The sequence below is a fragment of the Callithrix jacchus genome, chromosome 5 (assembly GCF_049354715.1).
Source record: "Callithrix jacchus isolate 240 chromosome 5, calJac240_pri, whole genome shotgun sequence".
Taxonomy (NCBI): Eukaryota; Metazoa; Chordata; class Mammalia; order Primates; family Cebidae; genus Callithrix; species Callithrix jacchus.
In genome coordinates, this window is record NC_133506.1 from 151614438 (window position 1) to 151641138 (window position 26701).

General features: G+C 39.3%; 2 protein-coding genes across 7 annotated transcripts in view; one reads left to right on the plus strand and one right to left on the minus strand.

The window, feature by feature from the left end:
* BRCA2 (BRCA2 DNA repair associated) overlaps window positions 1-22208 on the plus strand; it is a 99757-nt gene extending 77549 nt beyond the window's left edge. For 5 of the 6 annotated variants that reach the window (XM_002748959.7, XM_017973028.5, XM_035303369.3 and 2 more), the window contains 3 exons: window positions 14341-14585; window positions 16807-16953; window positions 18403-22208. In XM_002748959.7, coding sequence (XP_002749005.4) covers window positions 14341-14585; window positions 16807-16953; window positions 18403-19005 — 995 coding nt within the window. In that variant the 3' untranslated portion in view covers window positions 19006-22208. The remainder of the gene's footprint in view (window positions 1-14340; window positions 14586-16806; window positions 16954-18402) is intronic. The other variant, XM_035303372.3, reaches the window with a different exon arrangement.
* Window positions 22209-22986: 778 nt separating this feature from the next.
* N4BP2L1 (NEDD4 binding protein 2 like 1) overlaps window positions 22987-26701 on the minus strand; it is a 29815-nt gene continuing 26100 nt past the window's right edge. Inside the window, 2 exon segments of the mRNA XM_035303387.3 lie at window positions 22987-23385; window positions 24506-24582. Coding sequence (XP_035159278.1) covers window positions 23127-23385; window positions 24506-24582 — 336 coding nt within the window. The 3' untranslated portion in view covers window positions 22987-23126.

Consider the following 26701-nt stretch of genomic DNA (forward strand, 5'->3'; position numbering starts at 1 on the left):
TTAGGAAGAATGGAATTGCCACTTAGAAGGAAAGACTGAAAGAAAAGCAAGTATATGGGGAAGTTCAGGAGCTCTGTTTTGGATAGCTAAGTTTTAGATGCTTATTAGGCATCTAAGTAGAAACATCTACTTGACGGTTACATAGGAATCGGTTCAGAGGAATGGCTGGATATGAATTTGAGTCAGCAACTTAGAGGTGATGTTTAAAGCCATGAGACTAGATAAGGTCATTGTAGGCATGGGAGCAGATAGAGAAGGGAAGAGATCCATGACCTGATTGAAGCCTTTTATTCTTAGAAGCAGGGGAATGTAAATATAAATGTAAAGGAATCAGTAAAAGAAATAGAGGAATGGGCAGAAAGGTCGGAGGAGTACTGGAGAGGGTGAGGTATGCTGAAAGCCAAGAGGAAAAAAAGAATTGTTGAGTAGTGAGAGTGATTAAGTGTGCCAAATGCTATTTTGTAGAATTGATAATGAAGTGAGTACCAAGAATTGATCATTGGCTTTAACACTGGAGGAGCACTCTCAGTGAATTGAAGTGGGGCAGAGGAAATGGAGGGGATGGAGGAATGATAGTGAATATAGGCCTTTCAAGGATTTTTGCTTTAAGAGATGAAATTAATCAGTAGCCAAAAAGGGAATCGAGATCAAGAAAAAATTTGTTTTTTCAGATCAGAGTGCTCATAGCTTACTCATGAGGTACTGTATGCTGATGAGAAAGCCAATAAAGAAGGTAGAATGAAAGATGGAAGCAAAACAGGAAGAGCTGTGGGCTGTTCTCAGATACTCTGTGGGTATGGTATCCAGAGGCTGTCTTGAGATTGGCCTTAGTTAGCAGGAAAGACTGTTCATCTGTAATTACAGGAAAAAAGAGTAAAGTATGTAGGTACAGATACCAGTGGAAGAGTTGGTATACAAGAGAAAACTGTGGCAGACCTCTTTCGATTGCTTCTGTTTCCTCGCTGAAACAGGGAACAAAATCATCAGCTGAGAGTCAGAGTGAAGAAAAGGGTGCTGAAGGTATGAGAGGAGAGAAAAGGCATGAAATAATTAAGAAAGTGGTAGAGTGAATGACTAGGTAAATACATCATGACTGCCAGGGCCCACTGGAGGTTAATGTTCATGAATGTATTATAGTTGTATGATATTTTTTCAACCATGTTCAGCTCTGATGGTGTGGGCATGAAGTAGTTGGAAAATGGAATTTAACCAGGGCTGTAATTTAACTGGGTAAGTACTGCAAAGCAAGAAGGGTGAAGAACTTGAGAGTATATGCAAAAGGAGGATTTTAATAATTGACCTGGGGCGCAATGCAGAGCAAAGAAGAGACATTGAAAGAATGTGGATCAATGAACAGGAGGTAAGAGAAGTTGGGCTGGGTGGGGTGGCTCACACCTGTAATCTCAGCACTTTGGGAGGCCTAGGCAGGCGGATCACAAGATCAGGAGTTTGAGACCAGCCTGACCAACATGGTGAAACCCTGTCTACACTAAAAATACAAAAATTAGCTGGGTGTGGTGACGTGTACCTGTAATCCCAGCTACTCAGGAGGCTGAGGCAGGAGAATCACAAATCCAGGAGGCGGAGGTTGCAGTGTGCAAAGGTCATGCCACTGCACTCCAGCCTGGGTGACAGAGCAGGACTCCATCTCCAAAAAATATAATAAAAATAAACTTGGATTGTAGGTTCCAGTGGGGCTGAAGGATTGTTTGAGTTAGGGTTTTAGAGAGTGTGAACTAGGCAGATCAAAGGTAGGTGGTTGAGGAAGGAGGTACTTGAAATTGAGATTCTGGGGGAAATGGAGTTATTGGAAATAAAAGTCTTGGGTATGTCCATTGGAGTGAGTTACCAATGGAAAATAGAGGACATGATCATTCAAGAAGAAAACAAGGAATCTGGGAGCCCATAGTATTGGACGGATATGGGCTTCCATTATTACCAGGAAACAAGGCCATCATGATGACAGAATGACAGTGAGTTTTGAGTTAACATCTTCAAGAAATGAAAGGGAGTGAGTGAGCCAGGGGTCAACAGATGCCTGTACCAAGGAGCAGCAATGAATAACAGGGTCTGATAACATGAGATTCAAAACTGAGTGTTTTTAGAGTGGGAGGAGCAGCAGTGAAGCATGAAGAAGACATCTACTCCATCTCGGCCTCCAGTAGCAGAAGGTCTGCAGAGGCAGCTATGCCGGCAGGCAAGAATCGGGATGGTTGCAACAAGATGGCAATGAGAGTGCCTGCAGGAAAGGGTGAGAGAAGTGGAGATTCTACTGAGTTCCAGAGGGCCCAGTGAAAGGATTCCAGGAGATGTAGAGGTAGGAGATGGTGCCTAGAAAGGCCACATCCAGAGCCTCCTGGAAACAGAAACCAGGGAATTTAGGATGACTGAGAGCCTGTACTGCCTTTTTTAAATGTTTTAATATTTGTATGTACATAGAAGATGTATATATATGGGAGCCTGTGCTTCTTATGGGGACTGACACAAGATTAGCTTTTGGCCCTAAGGCAAGGTGTGTGGGAGAAGAAAAAGTGTGGAGGCCTAGATGTCAGAGGAGTCTAGCTAAACCACTGAAGAACTGCTGCCTAATTCACAGCAACCATGAATAGAAATGCTGATGATCATCAGGTCAAGGATAGTCTGGAGCAGTTAAGATGTCACTTTACATGGGCATTATCAAATAAAGATGATGAAATGCCTGATTTGGAAAACAAAGTCTTGGACCAGATTGGGTTTCTAGACACCAAATACAGTAAGTAGGGGAATACACAACCTACTAGCATATGTGAAACACCTGGAAAGGCCAGAACGAGGAAGTGCTAGAGAACTCGAAAGAAGCTGAACACTTGATCCAGAAAGAACATGCCAGTTAGAAGTGAGAAGTCTGGTGACCTGGGGCAACTTTGCCTGGGTGTATTGCCACACGAGCAGTCCGGCAGAAGACCAGACTTATCATTTCTGCTCTTAGTTATTTCTTGTCTTCTGCTAGTTTTTGAATTTGTTTGTTCTTAGTTCTCTAGTTCTTTTACCTGTGATGTTAGGATGTTGATTTTAAATCTTTCCCACTTTCTCCTGTGAGCATGTAGTGCTATAAATTTCCCTCTTAAACACTGCTTTGGCTGTGTCCCAGAGATTCTGGTACATTGTGTCTTTGTTCTCATTGGTTTCAAAGAACTTACTTATTTCTGCCTTAGTTTCAGTATTTACCCAGTAGTCATTCAGCAGCAGATTGTTCAGTTTCCATGTAGTCATGTAGTTTTGAGTGAGTTTTTTATCCTGAGTTCTAATTTGATTGCATTGTGGTCTGAGAAACTGTTCGTTATGATATCCATTCTTTTGCATTTGCTGAGGAGTGTTTTACTTCCAATTATGTGGTTAATTTTAGAGTAAGTACTATGTAGTGCTGAGAAGAAAGTATACCCTGCTGATTTGGAGTGGAGAGTTCTGTAGATGTCTATTAGGTCTGCTTGGTCCAGAGCTCAGTTCAAGTCCTGAATGAATATTGTCATTAATTTTCTGTCTCATTGATATGTCTAATATTGACAGTGGGGTGTTAAAGTCTCCCACTATTGTTGCATTGATCTCTTTACCATTATGTTATGCCCTTCTTTGTCTCTTTTGGCCTTTGTTGGTTTAAAGTCTGTTTCATCAGAGACTAGGATTGCAATCCCTGCTTTTTTTTTTTTTTGCTTTCCATTTGCTTGGTAAATATTCCCCCCCATCCCTTTATTTTGAGCCTATGTGTGTCTTTGCATGTGAAATGGGTTCTGTACAGCACACCAATAGGTCTTGACTCTTTATCCAATTTGCCAGTCTGTGTCTTTTAATTGGGGCATTTAGTCCATTTACATTTAAGGCTAATATTGTTATGTATGAATTTGTTCCTGTCATTATGATGCTAGCTGGTTGTTTTGCCCATTAGTTGACGCAGTTTCTTCATAGCGTCCATGGTCTTTACAATTTGGCATGTTTTTGCGGTGGCTGGTACCAATTTTTCCTTTCCATTTTTAGTGCTTCCTTCAGGGGCTCTTGTAAGGCAGGCCTAGTGGTGACAAAATCTCTCAGCATTTGCTTGTCTGTAAAGGATTTTCTTTCTCCTTTGCTCATGAAACTTAGTTTGGCTGGATATGATATTCTGGGTTGAAAGTTCTTTTCTTTAAAAATGTTGAGGCCAGGCACAGTGGCTCACACCTGTAATCCAGCACTTTGGGAGGCTAAGGCAGGTGGATCACCTGAGGACAGGAGTTCTAGACCAGCCTGACCAACATGGAGAAACCACATCTCTACTAAAAACAGAAAATTAGCTGGGCCTGGTGGCACATGCCTGTAATCCCAGCTACTCAGGAGGCTGACGCAAGAGAATTGCTTGAACCTGGAAGGCATTGGTTGCAGTGAGCTGAGATCACGCCATTGCACTCCAGCCTGGGCAACAAAAGCAAATCTTTGTCCCCCGCAAAAAAGTTGAATATTGGCTCTCACTGGCTTGTAGGGTTCCTGCAGAGAAATCCACTGTTAGGCTGATGGGCATCCCTTTGTGGGTAACTCTACCTTTCTCTCTATCTGCCCTTAACATTTTTCCTTTCATTGCAACCGTAGTGAATCTGACGATTATGTGTCTTGGGGTTGCTCATCTTGAGGAGTATCTTTGTGATGTTCTCTGTTATTTCCTGAATTTGAATGTTGGCCTGTCTTGCTAGGTTGGGGAAGTTCTGGATAATATCCTGAAGAGTGTTTTCCAACTTGGTTCAATTCTCCCCGTCACTTTCAGGCACACCAAACATATGTTTGGTCTTTTCACACAGTCTCATGTTTCTTGGAGGCTTTGTTCTGTTTCATTCGTTTTTCTCTAATCTTGTCTTCAAGCTTATTTTATTAAGTTGATCTTCAATCTCTGCTATCCTTTCTTCTGCTTGATCAATTTGGCTATTGATACTTGTGTATGCTTCACGAAGTTTTCGTGCTGTGTTTTTCAGCTCCATCGGGTCATTTATGTTCTTCTCTGAACTGGTTATTCTAGTTAGCAATTTTTGTAACCTTTTTTCAAGGTTCTTAGCTTCCTTCCATTGGGTTAGAACATGTTCCTTTAGCTTGGAAGAGTTTATTACCCACCTTCTGAAGCCTTCTTCTGTCAGTGCATCAAATTCATTCTCCATCCAGTTTTGTTCCCTTGCTGGCAAGGAGTTGTGATCCTTTGGAGGAGAAGAGGATTTCTGGTTTTGGGAATTTTCAGCCTTTTTGCGCTGGTTTTTCCTTATCTTCATGGATTTATCTACCCTTAGTCTTTGATGTTGGTGACCTTCAAATGGGGTTTTTGTGTGGATGTCCTTTCTGTTGATGTTGATACTATTCCTTTCTGTTTGTTAGTTTTCCTTCTAACAGGCCCCTCTGCTGGAGTTTGCTGGAGGTCCACTCCAAGACCCTGTTTGCTTGGGTATCACCAGCAGAGGCTGCAGAATAGCAAAGATTGTTGCCTGTTCCTTCCTCTGGAAGCTTTGTCCCAGAGTTGCACCTGCTGGGAGTTGTCTCCCAGTCAGGGGGCACAGGGGTTAGGGACCCACTTGAGGTGGCAATCTGTCCCTTAATAGAGCTTGAGTGCTGTGCTGGGAGATCCACTGCTCTTGGAAGTCCACCACTCTTTTCAGAACTAGCAGGCAGGAACGTTTAAGTCTGTTGAAGCTGTGCCCACAGCCACCCCTTCCTCCAGATGCTCTGTCCCAGGGAGATGGGAGTTTTATCTATAAGCCCCTGACTGGGGCTGCTGCCTTTCTTTCAGAGATGCCCTGTGCAGAGAGGAGGAATCTAGAGAGGCAGTCTGGCTACAGCAGCTTTGCTGAGCTGTGGTGAGCTCTACCCAGTTTGAACTTCCCAGAGGCTTTGTTTACATTGTGAGGGGAAAACCGCCTACCTACTCAAGCCCTTTTCCCACCAAGCTCAAGTGTCCCAGGTCTACTTTAGACTAGTGTACTGGCAGTGAGAATCTCAAACCAGTAGATCTTAGCTTGCTGGGCTCTGCGGGAGTGGGATTCACTGAGCTGGACCACTTGGCTCCCTGGCTTCAGCCCCTTTTCCAGGGGAGTGAATGGTCTCTGGAATTCCAGGCACCAGTGGGGTATGAAAAAAAAAAAAAAAACTCCTACCGCTAGGTTGGTGTCTGCCCAAACAGCTGGCCAGTTTTGTGCTTGAAATCTAGGGCCCTGGTGGTGTAGGTACCCAAGGGAATCTCCTGGTCTGTGGGTTGCAGAGACCATGGGAAGAGTGTAGTATCTAGGTTAGAGTGTACCATTCCTCATGGCATGGTCCCTCACGGCTTCCCTTGGCTAGGGGAGGGAGTTCCTCAACCCCTTGTGCCTTACGGGGGCACCCACCCTGCTTCTGCTCGCTCTCCATGGGCTCCACTCACTATCTAACCAGTACCAATGAGATAAGCTGGGTACCCCAATTGGAAGTGCAGAAATCACCTGCCTTCTGTGTTGATCTCACTAGGAGCCGCAGACTGGAGCTGTTCCTATTTGGCCACCTTACCAGCCATAAACTCTTTTTTTTTTTTTTTTTTTTTTTTAAATATAACAGGTCATGTGTTAGATGATTTTGCTCAACCATAGACTGATATAAATGTTCTAAACACATTTAAGATAGGCTAAGCTAAGCCCTGATGCTCAGTAGGTTGGATGTATTAAATGCATTTTCAACTAACAATGGGTTTATTGTGACATAACCTCATCATAAGTCGAGTAGCATCTGTTTTTCCAGATAAGGCTACATCCACAGGTACTGGAGATTGGTCACAATGCATCCTGTAACATGCTGGAACCTTTACTTATATCTGTCAGTCCTGGTCATCTGTTTTTTTTCTCCTGCAGTTTTTTCTCATTTATGTTCAGAAGAAGAAAAATGTAAAGATAACTCTTCTGTTTGCTTTTCTTCAGATTTAGGAATGATATAATTCTCAAAAATGTTGTTATTTTACCATTTAGTTGGGGAAGGAGATTAGACTCTGAGCCTTCTTGTGCTCAGCTCTTAGCTCTATCCATAATCTTCTGTTTTTTAATCACCAGAGTTTACACTTTATATCAGGATAGTCCTTGTTTCCTGGTGAATGTTTCCTTTTAAAATTCAATTTGTTGTTAAGTGTTAACGTTCTATTAGAAAATGTCAAGGAGCCACCTTAAACCAGAAGTCTTTATCACTCAGATCTAGTCATGATGCCTCCCAGCTTAAAATCTTCAGTGCTTCCCTGTCCCTTAGAAAATGAAACCCAAACTCTTCTGTATACCCCTAGAACCATTCAGCTTACTACCTTAAACCACCACCATACACACCTCAGCTAAACTCTAATGTTAGGCTAATTCCTGTAATGTCAGGACTTTGGGAGGCTGAGGCAGGAGGCTCATTTGAGGCTCGGAGTTTGAGACAAGCCTGGGCAACATAGCAAGACTCTGTCTCTATAAGAATAAAAACTAGGCCAGGCGCGGTGGCTCACGCCTGTAATCCCAGCACTTTGGGAGGCCAAGGCGGATGGATCACGAGATCAAGAGGTCGAGACCATCCTGGTTAACATGGTGAAACCCCATCTCTACTAAAAATACAAAAAATTAGCTGGGCATGGTGGTGCATGCCTGTAATCCCAGCTACTCAGGAGGCTGAGGCAGGAGAATTGCCTGAACCCAGGAGGCGGAGGTTGCGGTGAGCCGAGATCGCACCATTGCACTCCAGCCTGGGTAACAAGAGCAAAACTCCATCTCAAAAAAAAAAAAAAAAAAGAATAAAAACTAAATTAAAAAAAAACTACTTTGAAAATAATAAAACATGAACTGTACAGTTTCATATTTCTGATGCACTCTAACAGTTAATGCTTCCTACCTTTAAAAGGTTCTTTATTTTTGCTTAGAAGGCTCTTTTATTCTCCCCCTCTTGATGAATTCATCCTATTCATTATTTAGCTCAAATGTTACCTCCCTAGCCAGGTGCTTACAGTCTGGGATAGATCTTCCTTCCTCCAGCTTTTGAAGCATATTGTATGTTTGTTTCAGCACTCGTCACTTGGTCCGTGATTCTACCTGTACCTTTCTGAATAACCCACCCACTAGCCCCAATAATACAATGATCTCTTCAAGACAGGGACTCTCAATTTCTACTTCCACTTCTGATACAATGGGTTGAAGAAGGGGTCAGTTGTTGAAAACTCCAGGTATACAGTATCTCTCATACAGTCCTCATAGTCACATTGTTCATTTGCTATTATCATCCCACTTTACAATGGGGAAACTGGAGCTCAGAGAGGTGAAGTAGTCTGCTCAGGGTCACAGTGCTATAAATTGATTTGTTCTAGGTCCTAAAACTCTTACGTACTTTCTTATACTTCATGCTGACAAAAGCAAACTCAACATTTGAGAGTTGGGCCTGAAACAGGGACATCTATATTTTTAACCTAATGCTTTGTTACTATATTACAGAAACACTGTGACATATAATGAATTAATTAAATGAGATCATTTCTTAGGTTGGGAAAGATTTGTTTTGGGAAAGCCTGTATTCCTGGGAAACAGGCTTCCAGATTTCATGTAGGATATTAGAAAATGCTCTTAGGGACAGCACCTGTGAGAAGCAAATGCAGCAGGACTGGGCAGAGGGAAAAGAAAGGTTCAGTCAATCCCACAGGACTTCTGGAGCTGGTGGCCCTTCGGAGTCATGCCAACCTGAGGCAAGAGCCAGTCATTGCATACTGGCTCCTCCAGAGAGCGGCATAGCCTTAAGCCAGGTGATGCCTTTTGACAGAGGGCAAGTCTAGGAGGGAACTCAGAGGTGAGTTGTCAATAACTAGCTCTCCCTGAAAGCTGGGGATCACATGCCTTGGTCCTGAAGGGGATCTGCACCTGCACCATGGTATCCACTCCAGGTGGAATCTGTGACAGTGGTTTTATAAATTGTTAAGTCCTTTGTTGTTTCAATGAGATATTCTAAAAGGAATTTAAAAGGTTTCAATAATTCTATGCAAGTTCAAAGTAAGCCAGACCACAAAGTTGCAATATAATTTTCTTCTTATCCTTTTATTTTTGTGGAGATTTACTTAGTGTCAGCATTCTGAAAGTATTACACTAACACTTTTTCCAGTTGTTATCAGTCCTACAAGATGCATGGTAATTAAGTAAGGCTTCCATTTCTTTGATGGGATTTGATCCAGACATGAAACCTCCACTTATGAAAAAGTGAAATGAGGAAACTACACTGTTAGTTTACTTTTTATTTTTCTGTATTTAAGTTTTTTGGTAAACATGTATTTTATAATTGGGGAAAACAAGAATTTGGGAGAAGGACTGTACTATCATCAAGTTTTCAATATAATTAGAGGCAAATTCCAAAATTAGAAAATGGAACATGCTTGAGAAACTTATAATTTCTTTAAAAGCAGTGTTTAAGATCCATTAAATAAACTTACTTGTAAAGTGAAAGAAAAGGTGAACCATCCCTTGCGATAGGATAAATCCTTATCTGAGAATGACATTTTCATTCCCTATTATTTACAAGGGATACATAATTCTCAGTAATGAAAACAAGAAAGTATAAATAATAGAATTAAATGCTTAGTGCTTCTTCCAACTCTAGCTTTCCTTGCCTCAGTTCTATCCTAGTTTATCCAAGGGTAGAATGGATAACACCTTCCCATCTTTCACATTAGAATTTTATAACTCTTGGCCAGGCACAGTGGTTCACACCTATAATCCCAGCACTTTGTGAGGCCAAGGCAGGCAGGCAGATCACTTGAGGCCAGGAGTTCAAGACCAGCCTTGCCAACATGGTCGAACCCTTGCTCTACTAAAAATACAAAAATTAGCTGGGCATAGTGGTACTCACCTGTAATCCCAGCTACTTGGGAAGCTGAGGCAGGAGAATTGCTTGAACCTGAGAGCGGAGGTTGCAGTGACCCAAGATTGCACCACTGCACCCCAGCCTGGGCCTCAGAGCGAGACTGCATCTCAAAAAAGAAAAAATAAAATTGGCCAGGCGCAGTGGATCAAGCCTGTAATCCCAGCACTTTGGGAGGCTGAGGCAGGTAGATCACGAGGTCAAGAGATCGAGACCATCCTGGTCAACATGGTGAAACCCCGTCTCTACTAAAAATACAAAAAATTACCTGGACATGGGGGTGCATGCCTGTAATCCCAGCTACTCAGGAGGCTGAGGCAGGAGAATTGCCTGAACCCAGGAGGCAGAGGTTGCGGTGAGCTGAGATCGTGCCATTGCACTCCAGCCTGGGTAACAAGAGCGAAACTCCTTCTCAAAAAAATAAAATAAAATAAAATTATGACTCTTTATTTTGAACTAATTTCAGACCTTTAAAAAGTTGCAGAAATCATGGAGTTTCCAAATATTCCTCACCTAGCTTCCCCTGATGTTAACATCTTGCATAACCATAGCACAATTAGAATCAGGAAGTTAATAGTGGTATGATTATTACCCATACTATAGATGTATTTGAAAATGTATTTGAGTTTAAGGTATTTTACACTGTTTCTCCTTTTTTATTCTGGGATCCCACATTGCATTTAGTCATTTTTTTTTCTCTGTTTTCTACCAATCTTTAACAAATCCTGTCTTCTTTTTCATGATCATGTTTTTGAATAGAATGATCAATTATTTCGTAGCATTCCCCTCAGTTTGAGTTCGTCTGATGTTTTCTCATGACTAGGATAAAGTTAGGCATTTCTGGCAAGACTACCACTGAAGTGGTGATGTGTCCTTCTTGTATATCATATCAAGGGGTTAATGATGTTGCTCTTAATCACTTGGTTGAGGTGGTATCTGCTGGGTTTACCTCTGTAAAATAACTTCCTTTTTCTTTGTAGTTAATAAATATCTTGGGGGAGATTCTTTGAGACTGCGAATCCTGTTTCACATCAAAATTAATTTAGCATTCATCAGTTGATTTTGATTTCGACAGTTATTACTGTGGTATTAGCCTAATTATGATTTTTCCCCCTTTATTCTACATTAATTGGAATTCATTGGAATTCTGTAAGGAAAAGCTATGTCCTTTCCTCCAGTGTATTTATTTGGTTATTTATTGTCAGTCTAGAGTTAACATTTATTTTATTCTGCAGGTTAAAATTTAGTACCTTCATTATTTTATTGTTAAGCATTTTTTTTTTAAAGTTTTGGACATTAGGAGCTTTTTCACATGGACTCCTGTGTTCTTTCAAAAAGCTTTCTTCATTTTTTGAACACTTCCTTATTTTTTTCTTTTTTTTTTAATTGCATTTTAGGTTTTGGGGTACGTGTGAAGAACATGCAAGATAGTTGCATAGTTACACACGTGGCAGTGTGATTTGCTGCCTTCCTCCCCTTCACCTATATCTGGCATTTCTCCCCATGCTATCTCTCCCCAGTTCCCCACCCCCCGCTGTCCCCCCGCATTTCCCCCAACAGACCTCAGTGTGTAGTGCTCCCCTACCTGTGTCCATGTGTTCTCATTGTTCAACACCCACCTGTGAGTGGGTGAAATACCACATGTGGTATTTCATTTTCTGTTCTTGTGTCAGTTTGCTGAGAATAATGGTCTCGAGGTATTTTCTGTTCTTGTGTCAGTTTGCTGAGAATAATGGTCTCGAGGTTCATCCATGTCCCTACAAAGGACACGAACTCATCGTTTTTGATGGCTGCATAATATTCCATGGTGTATATATGCCACATTTTCCCAGTCCAGTCTATCATTGATGGGCATTTGAGTTGGTTCCAGGTCTTTGCTATTGTAAACAGTGCTGCAGTGAACATTCGTGTGCATGTGTCCTATAGTAGAACGATTTATAATCCTCTGGATATATACCCAATAATGGGATTGCTGGGTCAAAGGGAATTTCTATTTCTAGGTCCTTGAGGAATCGCCACACTGTCTTCCACAATGGTTGAACTAATTTACACTCCCACCAGCAGTGTAAAAGTGTTCCTATTTCTCCACATCCTCTCCAGCATCTGTTGTCTCCAGATTTTTTAATGATCGCCATTCTAACTGGCGTGAGATGGTATCTCAATGTGGTTTTGATTTGCATTTCTCTAATGACCAGGGATGATGAGCATTTTTTCATGTTTTTGGCCTCATATATGTCTTCTTTTGTAAATTCTCTGTTCATATCCTTTGCCCACTTTTGAATGGGTTTGTTTGTTTCGTTCTTGTAAATCTGTTTTAGTTCTTTGTAAATTCTGGGTATCAGCCCTTTGTCAGATGGGTAAACTGCAAAAATTTTTTCCTATTCTGTTGGTTGCCAATTCACTCTAATGACTGTTTCTTTTGCCGTGCAGAAGCTGTGGAGTTTGATTAGGTCCCATTTGTCTATTTTGGCTTTTGTTGCCAATGCATTTGGTGTTTTGGTCATGAAGTCCTTGCCTACTCCTATGTCCTGGATGGTTTTGCCTAGATTTTATTCTAGGGTTTTTCTGGTGCCATGTCTTATGTTTAAGTCTTTAATCTGTCTGGAGTTAATTTTAATGTAATGTGTCAGGAAGGGGTCCAGTTTCTGCTTTCTGTACATAGCTAGCCAGTTTTCCCAACACCATTTATTAAACAGGGAATCCTTTCCTCATTGCTTGTTTTTGTCAAGTTTGTCAAAGATCAGATGGTTGTAGATATGTTGTGTTGCCTCTGAGCCCTCTGTTCTGTTCTATTGGTCTATATCTCTGTTTTGGTACCAGTACCATGCTGTTTTGATTACTGTAGTATAGTTTGAAGTCTGGTAGTGTGATGCCTCCCACTGTGTTCTTTTTGCTTAGAATTGACTTGGCTATGCGGGCTCTCTTTTGGTTCCATATAAAGTTTAAGGTGGTTTTTTCCAGTTCTGTGAAGAAGATCATTGGTAGCTTGATGGGGATAGCATTGAATCTATACTTTGGGCGGTATAGCCATTTTCACCATATTGATTCTTCCTAACCATGAACATGGAATGTTTCTCCATCTGTTTGTGTCCTCTCTTATTTCATTGAGCAGTGGTTTGTAGTTCTCCTTGAAGAGGTCCTTTACGTTCCTTGTTAGTTGTATTCCTAGGTATTTTATTCTCTTTGTAGCAATTGTGAATGGCAGTTCGTTCTTGATTTGGCTCTAAGTCTGTTATTGGTGTATAGGAATGCTTGTGATTTTTGCACATTGATTTTGTATCCTGAGACTTTGCTGAAGTTGCTTATCAGTTTCAGGAGATTTTGGGCTGAGAAGATAGTGTCTTCTAGATACACTTCCTTATTTTTTGGCATCACAAGATGTTCCAGGTTCATCTTGTATATTCCCTTCCCCAGTCTTTGAATCAGCCATTTCTCTTGTCTCCTTTTTTAGTAGAAAATGGTGTTTAGATCTAAGATCTGGTTGTTAGATATGCTCATTATTTTGCTGTGGAGGATCAGTACTGCCAGGCCCTCTCAGCAGACAGAGGTGGGAAATGTTTGTTGTCCATTTTGGATTCCCTCATGTCTCATATCTAGTTGAATTTGTTTGTTGGTAGGTTTGTTGGGTATGTGAAGGGTGTGTGAAATATCACTGTGGTTCTTGGAGACAGACCTCTACGAAAAGATGTACTTAATGTCACTTCCTCCTTATCCCTGCAGTCCCAATCTTAATCCTCCTTCCCCACCCTGTTCCTTTAGTTTCTGGTTTATCCTTCCTGTATTTCTTTTGCCCAAATGAACAGATACATGTATATTTTCTTATATCCCCTTCTTTCTTATAAGAAGGGGAACCTACTCTAGCCTTTCTTTTATGCTTTTTTTTTCACTTAACACCATATCCTGGAAATCAGTTCATAGAAATCGTCCTCACTCTTTTTTATAGCTATGTGGTACACCACTGTTTAGATGTACCATTGTTTATCTGACTGTATCCTGTATATGAGCTAATAAAAGCGGCTTCCAATATTTTATAATTATATTTTTTAAGTGAGTACCCTTGTTCACAGGTGTTTTCATGAACCTTATGTTCATGTGTATTTTACTATTACTAGAGGTCTATCTTCAGAGTGGAGTAGAAGAAATGGGATTACTAGGTGGAAAGGTAAATGCATATGTAGCTTTGTTAGGTATTGCCGAATTTATCTCCAGAAAGGTTGAACAAATCAGTGATGTATACAAATACCTGCTTCCACATGACCTCAGTAAAAGAATGCATTGTCATATTGGTATTGAAATTTTAGCACTGTAAGTAGTAGGTCATTTTGGAAAACCTGAGCTTTCACCAAATTCAGCTATTTTGATTTGCTTTTACTATTAGCATATACCAAAATAAATAGGCACGTTAGAGGTTCCTTGCATCTTAAAATTTATCTAACACATCTATAATGATAACATTCTTTTTTTTTTTTATTCTAGGACTTGCTCCTTTGGTCTATTTGTCAGACGAATGTCATAATTTATTGGCAATAAAATTTTGGATAGATCTTAATGAAGACATTATTAAACCTCATATGTTAATCGCTGCAAGCAACCTCCAGTGGCGACCAGAATCCAAATCAGGACTTCCTACTTTATTTGCTGGTGATTTTTCTGTGTTTTCTGCTAGTCCAAAACAAGGCCACTTTCAAGAGACATTCAACAATTTGAAAAATACTGTTGAGGTAAGGTTACTTTCCAACATTACAGTATTTTTCTGTTTTGACAATCAAGTATCAAGGAAATAGCTTTTATACAAATTGAATAGCTGACGTAGTATGTGAGGTAAAGTTTCATCATGTATTTATTAATTGCCCATAAACCTCAGGAGATAGGGGAATGGGGAAATGACAGCAAACAGAAAGAGAAGAATGACTTGAAGAGAAATGAGTTAGGAGAAATGGTGAAAAAGATGTCCAGAAATATAGACTATGTAAGCAAACTGGAAGTTGGTGACAAGAATAATATGAGTTACCCGTGGCTTGCAGCAGTTGCCAGTGGGATTAGTTAAGAATATGGAGACTACAAGTTTAAACTCCGATTTACACAGACTGTATCTCTTTGATTTGAATTCATCTCAAATAGGAGACACTGAAATTATTGTCCTTAGATCATGTATGCATTTTCTGCTTAAATCTGTATATACATTATATAATATTAGCTGGTGTTATTGAGTACTTATGTGTCAGACCTTGTTCTAACTTCTGATTAAATTCTCTCACAACCCTATGAGGTAGGGAACTGTTTTTCTATTTTATCAGTGAGAAACAGGCTAAATGACTTGCCTTAGGTCAAATGCCAGTTAGTAAAACTAGGATTCCTGTTTCGGCCATCTGAATGCAGAACCCTAACTAGGAACTGCTATCCAATGCTGCTTCCCAGCAAAATTTTAGATTTCGTGAATTGGTAACTAGGGAAGAATTCACAAAAAATAAGCCTCTTAATTCTATAGTTTAGTATTTGAAATGTGTGTTATTCAGAATTGATATAAAAATATATTTTAAAAGCATTAGAGTAGCTAGCTGTTTAAAGAAAGCTGTGTTAGTAGTTTACCTAAAGACTATGTATAGTGAATAACGCTCTTCTATATCTAGTTTCTAAATTAGGGGTGGGAGTTGTATTCATTATTTAGCTCCCATATAGTGTATCTACTGTTTACACCCCAGATTTTCTTTTTCTTTCTTTTTTTTTTGGAGACAGAGTCTTGCTCTGTTATCCCCAGGCTGGAGTGCAGTAGTGCAATCTCAGCCTATTGCAGTCTCTGCCTCCTGGGCTCAAGCATGCCTCAGCCTCCCAAGTAGCTGGGACTACAGGTGCATGCCACCATGCCCAGCTAATTTTTGTATTTTTAGTAGAGACACAGTTTCACCACGTTGGACGGTCTGGTTTCGAACTCCTGGCCTCAAGCAATCTACCCACCTCGGCCTCCCAAAGTGCTGGGTTTATAGGCATGAGCCACCGAGCCTGGCCTATACCCCACATTTTCTCTGAGACATGTTCAAAGGCAGTTCACTAATCCTGCTATAGAGACAACTGCCATTTACTTAGCATTTTAAAGTTTTACAAAATACTGTCATGAATTACGTTAAACCATATGAAACTGCTGATATTTGACCAGTTGTGACTTATCAAATAACAGTTTCATGTAGTTTAACCTATACATTATTCAATTAATTTTTGGAACAGACAAGGGGTAGGTGAGGCAATTCTCTCTTTTCACTAACTTAAGAAGTACCTTTCGGCCAGGCGTGGTGGCTCACACCTATAATCCCAGCACTTTGGGAGGCCAAGGCGGGTGAATCACGAGGTCAAGAGATCGAGACCATCCTGGTCAACAAGGTCAAACCCCGTCTCTACTAAATATACAAAAATTAGCTGGGCATGGTGGCGCACGCCTGTAGTCCCAGCTACTCGGGAGGCTGAGGCAGGAGAATTGCTTGAACCCAGGAGGCAGAGGTTGCAGTGAGCTGAGATTGTGCCATTGCACTCCAGCCTGGGTAACAAGAGTGAACTCCATCTCAAAAAAAAAAAAGAAATAGCTTTATAGATGTGAGATGATTCCCAGCTGTTAAGTAGTAAATAGGGCTGGGACTTGAGCCCCAATCTTGCTTCAATTCAGTATCATATGACAGCTTGCTGATTAAACTAAATGGCTGGAGAGATCTCTTTCCTTCATACACACACACTTTTTCTCTCTTCCCCTCTCCCTATCAACTAGATTCCCCGAAATCACTGATAATGGTTTTGTAATTTTGCATCAGCATGTTTGACAGCTGGTGTCACATTTTGGGTGTCTCATTCATTCTTGGTCTGAACTTTTCATTTCTGCTTTTAAAGGAAATACTTTCAGAAACATAAATATTTGTGTTTGCAATTTATAAAGCAGCTTTTCCACTGTGTTCTTAGAATATTGACATATTTTGCAATGAAGCAGAAAACAAGCTTATGCATATACTACAAGCAAATGATCCCAAGTGGTCCACCCCAACTAAAGACTATAATTCAGAGCCACACACTGCTCAAATCATTCTTCCTGCAGGAAATAAGCTTCTGGTAAGTTAATGTAAATCTAAGTAATATTATAAATATTATATATGGAGGCCATTGTATATTCTGTAGTATACCTAGTAAACATGATAAAATGTAATTAAACTTAATTAGAAAATGTGGTTGTTATGTGGCTCCTGTAAGTATAGGCTATTTAGAAATTCTGTTTATTGAAGAAAGATATGAAACTTTGGGTGCAAACTTTCCAATCAGGTGCTTTCATTTACATGTGATTGAAAAGTGTTTTTTGCCTATTTCTTTTAGTGTTCCATGCAATGAGGGTTGCTTCTAAGCTGTTTAAGTGGTTAAATCAGAGTAGATGCAAATCAAGCTGAAGTCTTTAATCCTGGCTAATAGCGCATTCTTAAATAGCTAACATTTGCTAAATGTATCTATATTTACTCATTTAATCCTCCTAACAACCCTATGAGATAAAACCTAAGCCCTCACTTAACATTGTCAATAGGTTTTTGGAAACTGATCTTAAGGGAAGTGATGTATAACAAAATCATATTCTTTTCTCATCAGTGTTCTAACAAAATGATGTTGAAGGAAATGACATTGCTCAGACACCTGCTATACATTGTTTGACTCAAAGTCACAGTTTCCAAGAACATATCAGTGACACTAAGTGAGGACTTTACTGTATTATGCTCATTTTATAGATGAGGAGACTTTGGCATAGAGAGAGGTTAAGCAATTGCCTAATAAGGTCCCAAAGCTAGAAAAGTAAGTATTAGAACCCAGGTAGTGTGTGTTCTTAAGATGGCTTCAGGCCGGGCGCAGTGGCTCAAGCCTGTAATCCCAGCACTTTGGGAGGCCGAGGCGGGTGGATCACGAGGTCAAGAGATCGAGACTATCCTGGTCAACATAGTGAAACCCCATCTCTACTAAAAAATACAAAAAATTAGCTGGGCATGGTGGCACGTGCCTGTAATCCCAGCTACTCAGGAGGCTGAGGCAGGAGAATTGCCTGAACCCAGGAGGAGGATGTTGCGGTGAGCCGAGATCACGCCATTGCACTCCAGCCTGGGTAACAAGAGCAAAACTCCGTCTCAAAAAAAAAAAAAAAAAAAAGATGGATTTAAAATGTTTATCTTTTTTTAACCTGTTAAGAATAAAAAAGATTAAAGCTTAAGTTGACATCCCTTACCTCCTTTTTTTTATTTTTAATTTAAATTTTTAAGTCTCATGAGATCTGACCCTACCTCCTTTTTTACTATGATTACTCTTCATCTTCCTTTCTTTTCATATCATTGTATATGCTCTTATGCAAAATTATTTCCTTCTAGAATAGGAATAATATGAACTGAAATTATCTAACTTGTTAGCAATCAGGGGATAGAGACTGTGTTTGATATTTGCGTGCTTAAATATTTTCAATGAAAAGTTACTGTGATTTAGTTTTTTATGTTAGTATATAATTATGATAGGCTACTTAATTTTTTTTAACAGATGTCTTCTCCTAATTGTGATATAAATTATCAAAGTCCGTTATCACTTCGTATGCCCAAAAGTAAGTCTGTTTCCACACCTGTACCAGCCCAAATGACTTCAAAGTCTTGTAAAGGGGAGAAAGAGATTGATGACCAAAAAAGCTGCAAAAAGAGAAGAGCCTTGGATTTCTTGAGTAGACTGCCTTTACCTCCACCTGTTAGTCCCATTTGTACATTTGTTTCTCCAGCTGCACAGAAGGCATTTCAACCACCAAGGAGTTGTGGCACCAAATACGAAACACCTATAAAGAAAAAAGAATTGAATTCTCCACAGGTGACTCCATTTAAAAAATTCAATGAAATTTCTCTTTTGGAAAGTAATTCAATAGCTGACGAAGAACTTGCATTAATAAATACCCAAGCTCTTTTGTCTGGTTCAATAGGAGAAAAACAATTTATATCTGTCAGTGAATTCACTAGGACTGCTCCCACCAGTTCAAAAGATTGTCTCAGACTGAAAAGATGTTCTACTACATCTCTGATCAAAGAACAGGAGAGTTCCCGGGCCGGTACAGAAGAATGTGAGAATGATATGCAGGACACAAGTACAACTGAAAAATAAATCTAAGCATTTGCAAATGTGACAATAAATTATTGACACTTAACCTTTCCAGTTAGTAAGACTGGAATATAGTTTCAAACCACACATTAGTACTTATGTTGCACAATGAGAAAAGAAATTACTTTCAGCTAAGTGTTTGTGTATCATATGTTCTTTGCTTGATTCTGTATTGGTATACTTTTATTTCAGTTGCATATCTTAAAATTGAATGTACCTTATTAACTAATCAAGAAAAATTACCTGAACTCAGTGGCTCACGCCTATCATCCCAACACTTTGAGAAGCTGTGGTGGGAGAAGTGCTTCAGGCCAGGAGTTCAAGACCAGCCTGGGCAACATAGGGAGACCCCCATATTTACAAAGAAAAAAAAGAATGGGGGAAAACAATCTTTACATCTTTACATCACTGCAAGTATCATTTTACAAGTGAAATAAACATACCCTTTTCTTTTAGATTGTGTCATTAAGCGAAATGAGGTCTCTTAGTACAGTTATTTTGATGCAGATAATTCCTTTTAGTTTAGCTACTATTTTAGGGGATTTTTTTTTTTACAGGTAACTCACTATGAAATAGTTTTCCTTAATGCATATGTTGGTTCTGCTAGAGTTCCATCCTGTTCCAGAGTCAGGATGAATATGATAGAGTGGTGTTTCCTTTTGAGCAATTCTTCATCCTTAAGTCAGCATGATTATAAGAAAAATAGAACCCTCAATGTAATTCTAATTCCTTTTTACTATTCCAATGTGATCTCTGAAATTAAATTACTTCAATTAAAAATTCAAATACTTTAAATCAGATTTTATAGTTAATTTTTTTCAACAAAATGGTCGTCCAAATTCAAACTTGAGAAAATGTCTTGCTTTCAAATTGGCACTGATTCTGCCTGCTTTATTGTTAGCACTATCACAAGACCCAGAGCCTAGGCCCTTTTAAACTTACCGCAAAAGCAGAAGATTAGTTCAATTTAAGGTGATACTCTCATTTGTCATCTGTTTTTTGAGATGAAATCTGACTCTGTCGCCCATGCTGGAATGGTGTGATCTCGGCTCACTGCAGCCTCCACCTCCCAGGTTTAAGCAATTCTCTCACCTCAGCCTGCCTAGTAGCTGGGATTACAGGGACATGCCACCACACCCAGCTAATTCTCACGTTTTTAGTAGAAACTGGGTTTTATTTACCACGTTGGCCAGGCTGGTCTCAAACTCCTGACCTCAGGTGATCCACCCGCCTCAGCCTCCCAAAGTGCTGGGATTATAGGCATGAGCCACCACGCCCAGCCTCATCTGTTGCTTTCTTATGTTTAATAGAGAAAAGGGACAAAGCAGTTCTAACTAGGAGTTGATAGGATGGAGAAGTTCTTAAATCAGATGTTTTAATGTCTTAAATGTATATATAATATCATGTTTTCAAATTAATTATAAATATGTTCAAAGTTAAAAATAAATCGTTTTTTAAAATTGTTTCCTCCATAACTGTGATCCATGATTTTTCTCTAATGTAAAAAGCATTAATAAAAATGTCTGTTTTGCTACTCTTTGTAACATAAGTATTCTGCAAGTCTTATTAATGTGACTTAAGTTTTATTTCTAAGACAGTTTTGTTTTTACATCCTAATTTCCCAGTGATCTACTCCAGAACAAGGAATAAAACTTAGGTTTCAGGTGAGCAGAAAAAATTATAAGAATTTAACCTTTTCTTTTTTGAATCCTTGGTAAAACTGCTATTGTCTATTCTCATTTAGAACACCCATTATATTGTAGATATTTAATGCACATGCTTTTTTTTATAAACTATAAATAATATCCAGCCTACATGAACAAAATATGAAGCTTGAATATATGTGTATATTATCTCCCCAAAAGTGACAAAGTCAATATATACTGTATCACAAGGGAAAAATGGTAAAAATGTGTGTTATTTATTCAGCAATCATTTAATGAGAGACTACTGCACATATAGAGCATTGCCAGCTCTATGAATGATGCAAACAGTGAACACAATACAGGTCAATATTGGGTGTTTAAAGAGTTATACAAATCAGGAGCCATGAGAGTTGAAAGGAAAAACAGATCACTTCTATTTGGGATAAAGTTGATGGCACTGAATCAATTTTTATGGTTTACAAACTATATATTTCAGGAATCGGCTAGGGAAAGAAGAGATATTAAATAAGCCAGGAAACTGGAACTCTGTAAAAGTTAGATAACCCAGAGCCACTTCTCCATAATGGTCACTCCCTCAACCCAGATGAACCAAAAACCCTAAAGCAGGGAGCCAACCAAGTCAGGAGGGCTTGAATCTGGTCCTTTGAACCCTCTTGTGGAATCACAGGAGGGTAATTTCCACTTTGGGCTCTCTGACATTTCTCCCCTCAGCTCGCCCAGATGAGTCAAGCTATCTATATTGAGAGCTGGTTATGCAATCATCCTATCAACCAAGATACCCAGGATTACCTGGGCCTGGAAAATGGGAGCATTATTAAGTGGATCATTAGGGGATGATTATGTTGTGCCTGGAGTTGTAGAATTTAGCAAAACTAGTAACACCTTAGCTTAATTGGGATTTGCTATTATATTGTCAGCCAAACTGTTACTCAAAGGAAATAGCAGTTTTTTAAATGTTAATGAAGAAAACATTATTCATGTTGCTGGAAGTCATGGAGATGTTGAGCAGGTTTCAGTGGTGTCAAATAATGTTAAAACAGTCACGTATGCAGATCAAACATATAAGCAAGTAAATCATAAGATTGCTTTTGTCATTACCTTTATGCTTCCTATTTATTAAAAAAAAAGACTGGCAAATAAGCCTATCATACAGAAAAACTGGTATATTGGTGAGTTTCTTGGCATTTAGGTAATTAAATTTTTTTATTGTTGAACCAAAAAATCCAATGACAAATCCATATAAATGTGATACCATTTACAATTTTTAATAACCATAAAAGCACCAGTATATAGGACACTTAAAAGTTTTCACAGAACATTAGAAAGAAGCTGTTGGCTAACAAGAAATAGAGCATACATCCTCTGCAGTCTTGTCTGTCTTGGTCTCACATTGACTCTCATTCCAACCTGTCGGAAATTAATTTGGATTCATAAATTCCGCGTCAGTAGAAGACATTCCAGAGTTATGAGGACTTTATTGTCTTAAATAATGCCACATAAAACATCAGCTGCTCATTTTGTAATGAGCATGGCTTTTATATCCCTGTATGACCTATATCCTGGGGTGCTTAATTTCTTGCACTCCCAAACATTTGAGCTGCCAACTAATTACACACATTAATAGGCATAATTTTAGAAGTTATTTAGCTATTCATTTTAAAAGTGTTTTATGAAGGCAGGCTTACTTTATTTACACTATTAGCACAACAGCCAAAAGTTATTCAGGTATAATCCTGCTAAATAAAGCAGTAGTAAGAACACAAGATGTGACTTTAAGCAATGACACTGATTTCCCTCTAGCTCCTATAGCTCTTAAGGATTTGACAGCATTTTTAACAACGATATGTAATTACAGGAATAACTTCCCAAAGTGTCTACTTTGAAGGACAGTGTTCCCTTAGATGTGTACTTTCTGGCATACTAATATTAAAGGAAAATCAGTATCATCATAGAGTCGCACATCTCACATTTTTAGATACATAGATGATCAAAGTAGCAATGGCACTAAAACTTTTCCTGCCTCCCTCCCCCGCCCCCACAACCGCTTCTCTCCACCTTCCCAACTTTCTTGATGGAGATGAATTTCCTGAAAAAATAAATAGATCACTTCAGAGAAAATGGTACTGAAGCTTATATATAATATAAACATTTTATTTCATCTATGAACCTATGTAAATAATTATGTTCTTGGGTGTGTTCTCAAGTTTTGGTTTCAAATTATTTCCCTAGAGAAAGAGACTGTTTAATCAAACCTGCAGAATTCCCAGCATCAGATCATGCATATAGAAGCACTTTAACAAATTTTGGTGAAGATAATGTAATGACTTTGCTCAGAAACTTTTGAGTTCAGCTATTTACACTGGAATTGGTACTCTGACTAAAATGCCACAAAGAATAAATTATAAAAACTGAAGTAGAAATTGATGGGAAAATCCTGTATGGGTATAAGATAGGCCTCTAATCTCCATGGTGACAACCGCCCCTTCTGTTATAGGAGCTGTCATTTGTGAATCCGCCATGAGCCCTCCGGTATGGAAACTCTGTGTGGGAATTCCAGTATCTGGCATTGTTGGAAGGCAATGCATGATTCCTGTCCTGGCTCCTGTTCATTCTGCTTGGTTTTTCTGCATGAAGCACACTGTGAAAGGTAACATCATGTTCATACCGTTCTTTCATTCGGTGTATTTTTTCTCTTGAGACACCATGAATGTTTCTTCTATATGGGAAAAAAAATGCATTTAGTTAAGGCAGAATATCACAATGAATTACTTATGTTTTACAAGTCCTCAAGTATTGCAAATATTGCAGTCCCTGTTCTCAGGACTTAGCTCTGGCAGAAGTATAGCATCTTGTTCAGCAGTTATCTTTCAGCCTCCACTCATGTTTTTCATGCTGCCCTGCACACCTTCAAACCACTCTGAGGCTAGCAAGGCGCTAAAGCTTCAGAAATGCTTTTTTCTGGTCCTCTCAATTACTTGCTTCAAGACATAAAAGAACACCATGAGATTTTTTAAAAATCATACATCTGCCTGTTAATGTCATGCATGTGTCTATCACCTATTTATGTCGATTAGTCCCTGATATACTTCTAGGAGATGTTTGTTAAAACAATCTTAAATTCTAGTGGGCATAAGAATCAGCTGGGGATATAGTTAGAAAGATTAATTACCAGAGATTCCAACTACTAAATGAGGGCCCATGAACTAGCATTTTAATAACCACCTGAGGCATTTCTGATGGAGGAGCCCACAGATCTACTGTGAAAACACTATATGCCTATTACCAAAAGAGGAACCAGCCTTACTCCTAAGAAGTAAATTCTTATCTCACTGGCTACTTTAAGTCACAGACATTATCAAATAATACAGATAGTGATATCTGAACCCATGCATTCAATCAACAAGTTAGTATTATTTGAACATTTACTGCTTTATAAATTAGAAGCAGCATCTAGATCATGAATGAACCACAGGCTGCTCAACATCTAAAAATCTTTAGCCTAAATGCAAAAACACCATTGACATGTGCAGTCCCATGCAGCGAAACTGTTTTTAAATGTTCCTTAATGAAGAAGCATTTTAGCAGAATGTTAAGTGCATCCTTTTAAAGGACTAAGTCCAAGCCAAGATTGAGCATTTAGTATTATATTAGAAAACTGACCCAAAACTAAGTCTTCCAAAGTTAATAATTTCCAAAGTTACCAATTTCCAAGAATTACCATTTCTGGCCTGAAAACTACCATGTCCATTTCCAGCCTGAAAAGATTCTTTTGTTCGGTCTGAAATACCTGAAAATAGCAGGATACAAAATGAGAAACTAGAAAAACAAAGAAGTACCTTGCTAACTCTTGAACGTTGAATTTCCAGCGAGTGTCAGGTTCTCGGAATATAACTTCATAGTTATTTTCAAGTGCCTGATTTTTCAAAAGTACATAAAACATTGAAGACATCGTATGTATGTTTGGGAATGTTTATGCTGCCATTTAACATTTACTACAGCTCTTTTCTAGAATTCCTTTTGTTTTACGAGCAATCCAATGCCTTAATTTGTCATAAGAAATGCAGTTGTCTCATTCCCATCCGTAGCCACTCTCATAATTCTCAACGATAAATTGTGGTCAGTTTTATCTAGTATGCAGGAAATTTGTAAAGGTCCTTTGTTTTGGACATCTTTAAAAATAGATGACTGAGCTATTTTTAAATGTCCTGAACACAGGTACGAGCAGTGAACTCAGTGACTTCTCAAAGTCACTTACAGGATTTTTGTAGAGTTACTTGTCAGATGCCTTGTCCTACTCCTCATTCCTTGCTTTAGAAAGTGAGAGTACTTTAGGAACATAACTGATGAAATAAAAGTGATAGTCACCTACTTTACATTATCTTCCCTCCAAAAGTAGCTCTCCCCACTATGCTATACAGTTTTGGCTCAATGTATGCTATACAATTTGGCTCAATTTGGCCCCATTTCCTTGAGTTTAGAAAACTCTTACAATTTCCATATGAACACCAAAATATTATTTGCATTTGTAAATTGACTACTACCTTATCTCAAACTGAATTTTCTATTATCACTATAATTTATTGTGTTTATTTAGAGTGGAAAGAGCTAAGCAAAAAGGTTTCCTCTTCATTCTTTAGATGAGCACTTCTCAATTGGGAAAGGTTTAAATAACACAACTGGAAACCTCTCATTTCTGAGTCTAAATAGCTGAGGATGGCTGAAAAAGATTATACATATCCAGAAGATAAAAAATAAAATGAGGCCAGGTATGGTGGCTCACACCCGTAATCTCAGCACTTTGGGAGGCCAAGGCGGGTGGAGTACTTGAGCTCAGGAGTTCGAGACCAGCCTGGCCACCATGGCAAATCCCCATCTCCACTAAAAATACAAATACTAGCCAGGTACAGTGGCACGCACCTATAATTCCAGATGCTCGGGTGGCTGAAACAGGAGAATTGCTTGAACCTGGGGGGCAGAGGCTGTAGTGAGCTGTGATCATGCCACTGCACTCCAGCCTGGCTAACAGAGTGAAACTCTGTCTTAAAAGAAAACAAAAAAGTAAAATGACTTCCCTTAGGCTACTTGTCACTTGGTTGAAAGTGGTGGCTTTCATTCACTTGGCTCTTCCCTTGCCTGTTCATTTCCTGCCCAAGTAGACTCCACATGAACTGAAGTAACCACAAGTTTGGGGCTCATTCTTCCTTACACTCACCAAAGCCCCACAATCTGGATATCAGTGGAACTGGTGAGTGTATCATTAGCGAAAAGCACACCTGTAGGTATGCCAGTTCACCCAAATGTAAAAAGAAGCCTAAAATCATGATCCCTGTCTGGAGCTATTCACTGCACAATTTAACCGGGTGGAGACTCTGCATGACACTAGGAGGATACTCCACTGTCTGCTTCCTGCACCATCTGTATGGTTCTGGATCCATCATCCTTTCTAGACCCAATAGGGAATGAAAACATTATCACAAGAGATGGAATATGTATGGAAAAAGACCAAATAGACTTCACAACTGAAGGATAATGTACACACTGTTGTTACATGCATCATACTGTTCTTTGCTATTCTGACAATGGAGAGCTGAGTTATTTTGTATTTATATTTGCATTCTACCATCTCAATAAGGTTACAGTGTTAATCCTAAATCTGTTTTTATTTAATTTTTAAATTTTTTTACTTTTTAATTTAATTTTTTTTTTTTCTTTGAGACGGAGTTTCACTCTTGTCGCCCAGGCTGGAGTGCAGTGGTGCGATCTCAGCTCACTGCAACCTCTATCTCCCAGGTTCAAGCAATTCTCCTGCCTCAGCCTCCCGAGTAGCTGGGATTACAGGCGCCTACCACGCCCGGCTATTTTTGTATTTTTATTAGACACAGGGTTTCACCATGTTGGCCAGGCTGGTCTCAAACTCCTGACCTCAAGTGATTCGCCTGACTCGGCCCCCCAAAGTGCTGGGATTACAGGCATGAGCCACCACACCCGGCCCTAAATCCATTTTTAGACTAAAATATTCCGTTGCCCTGGAA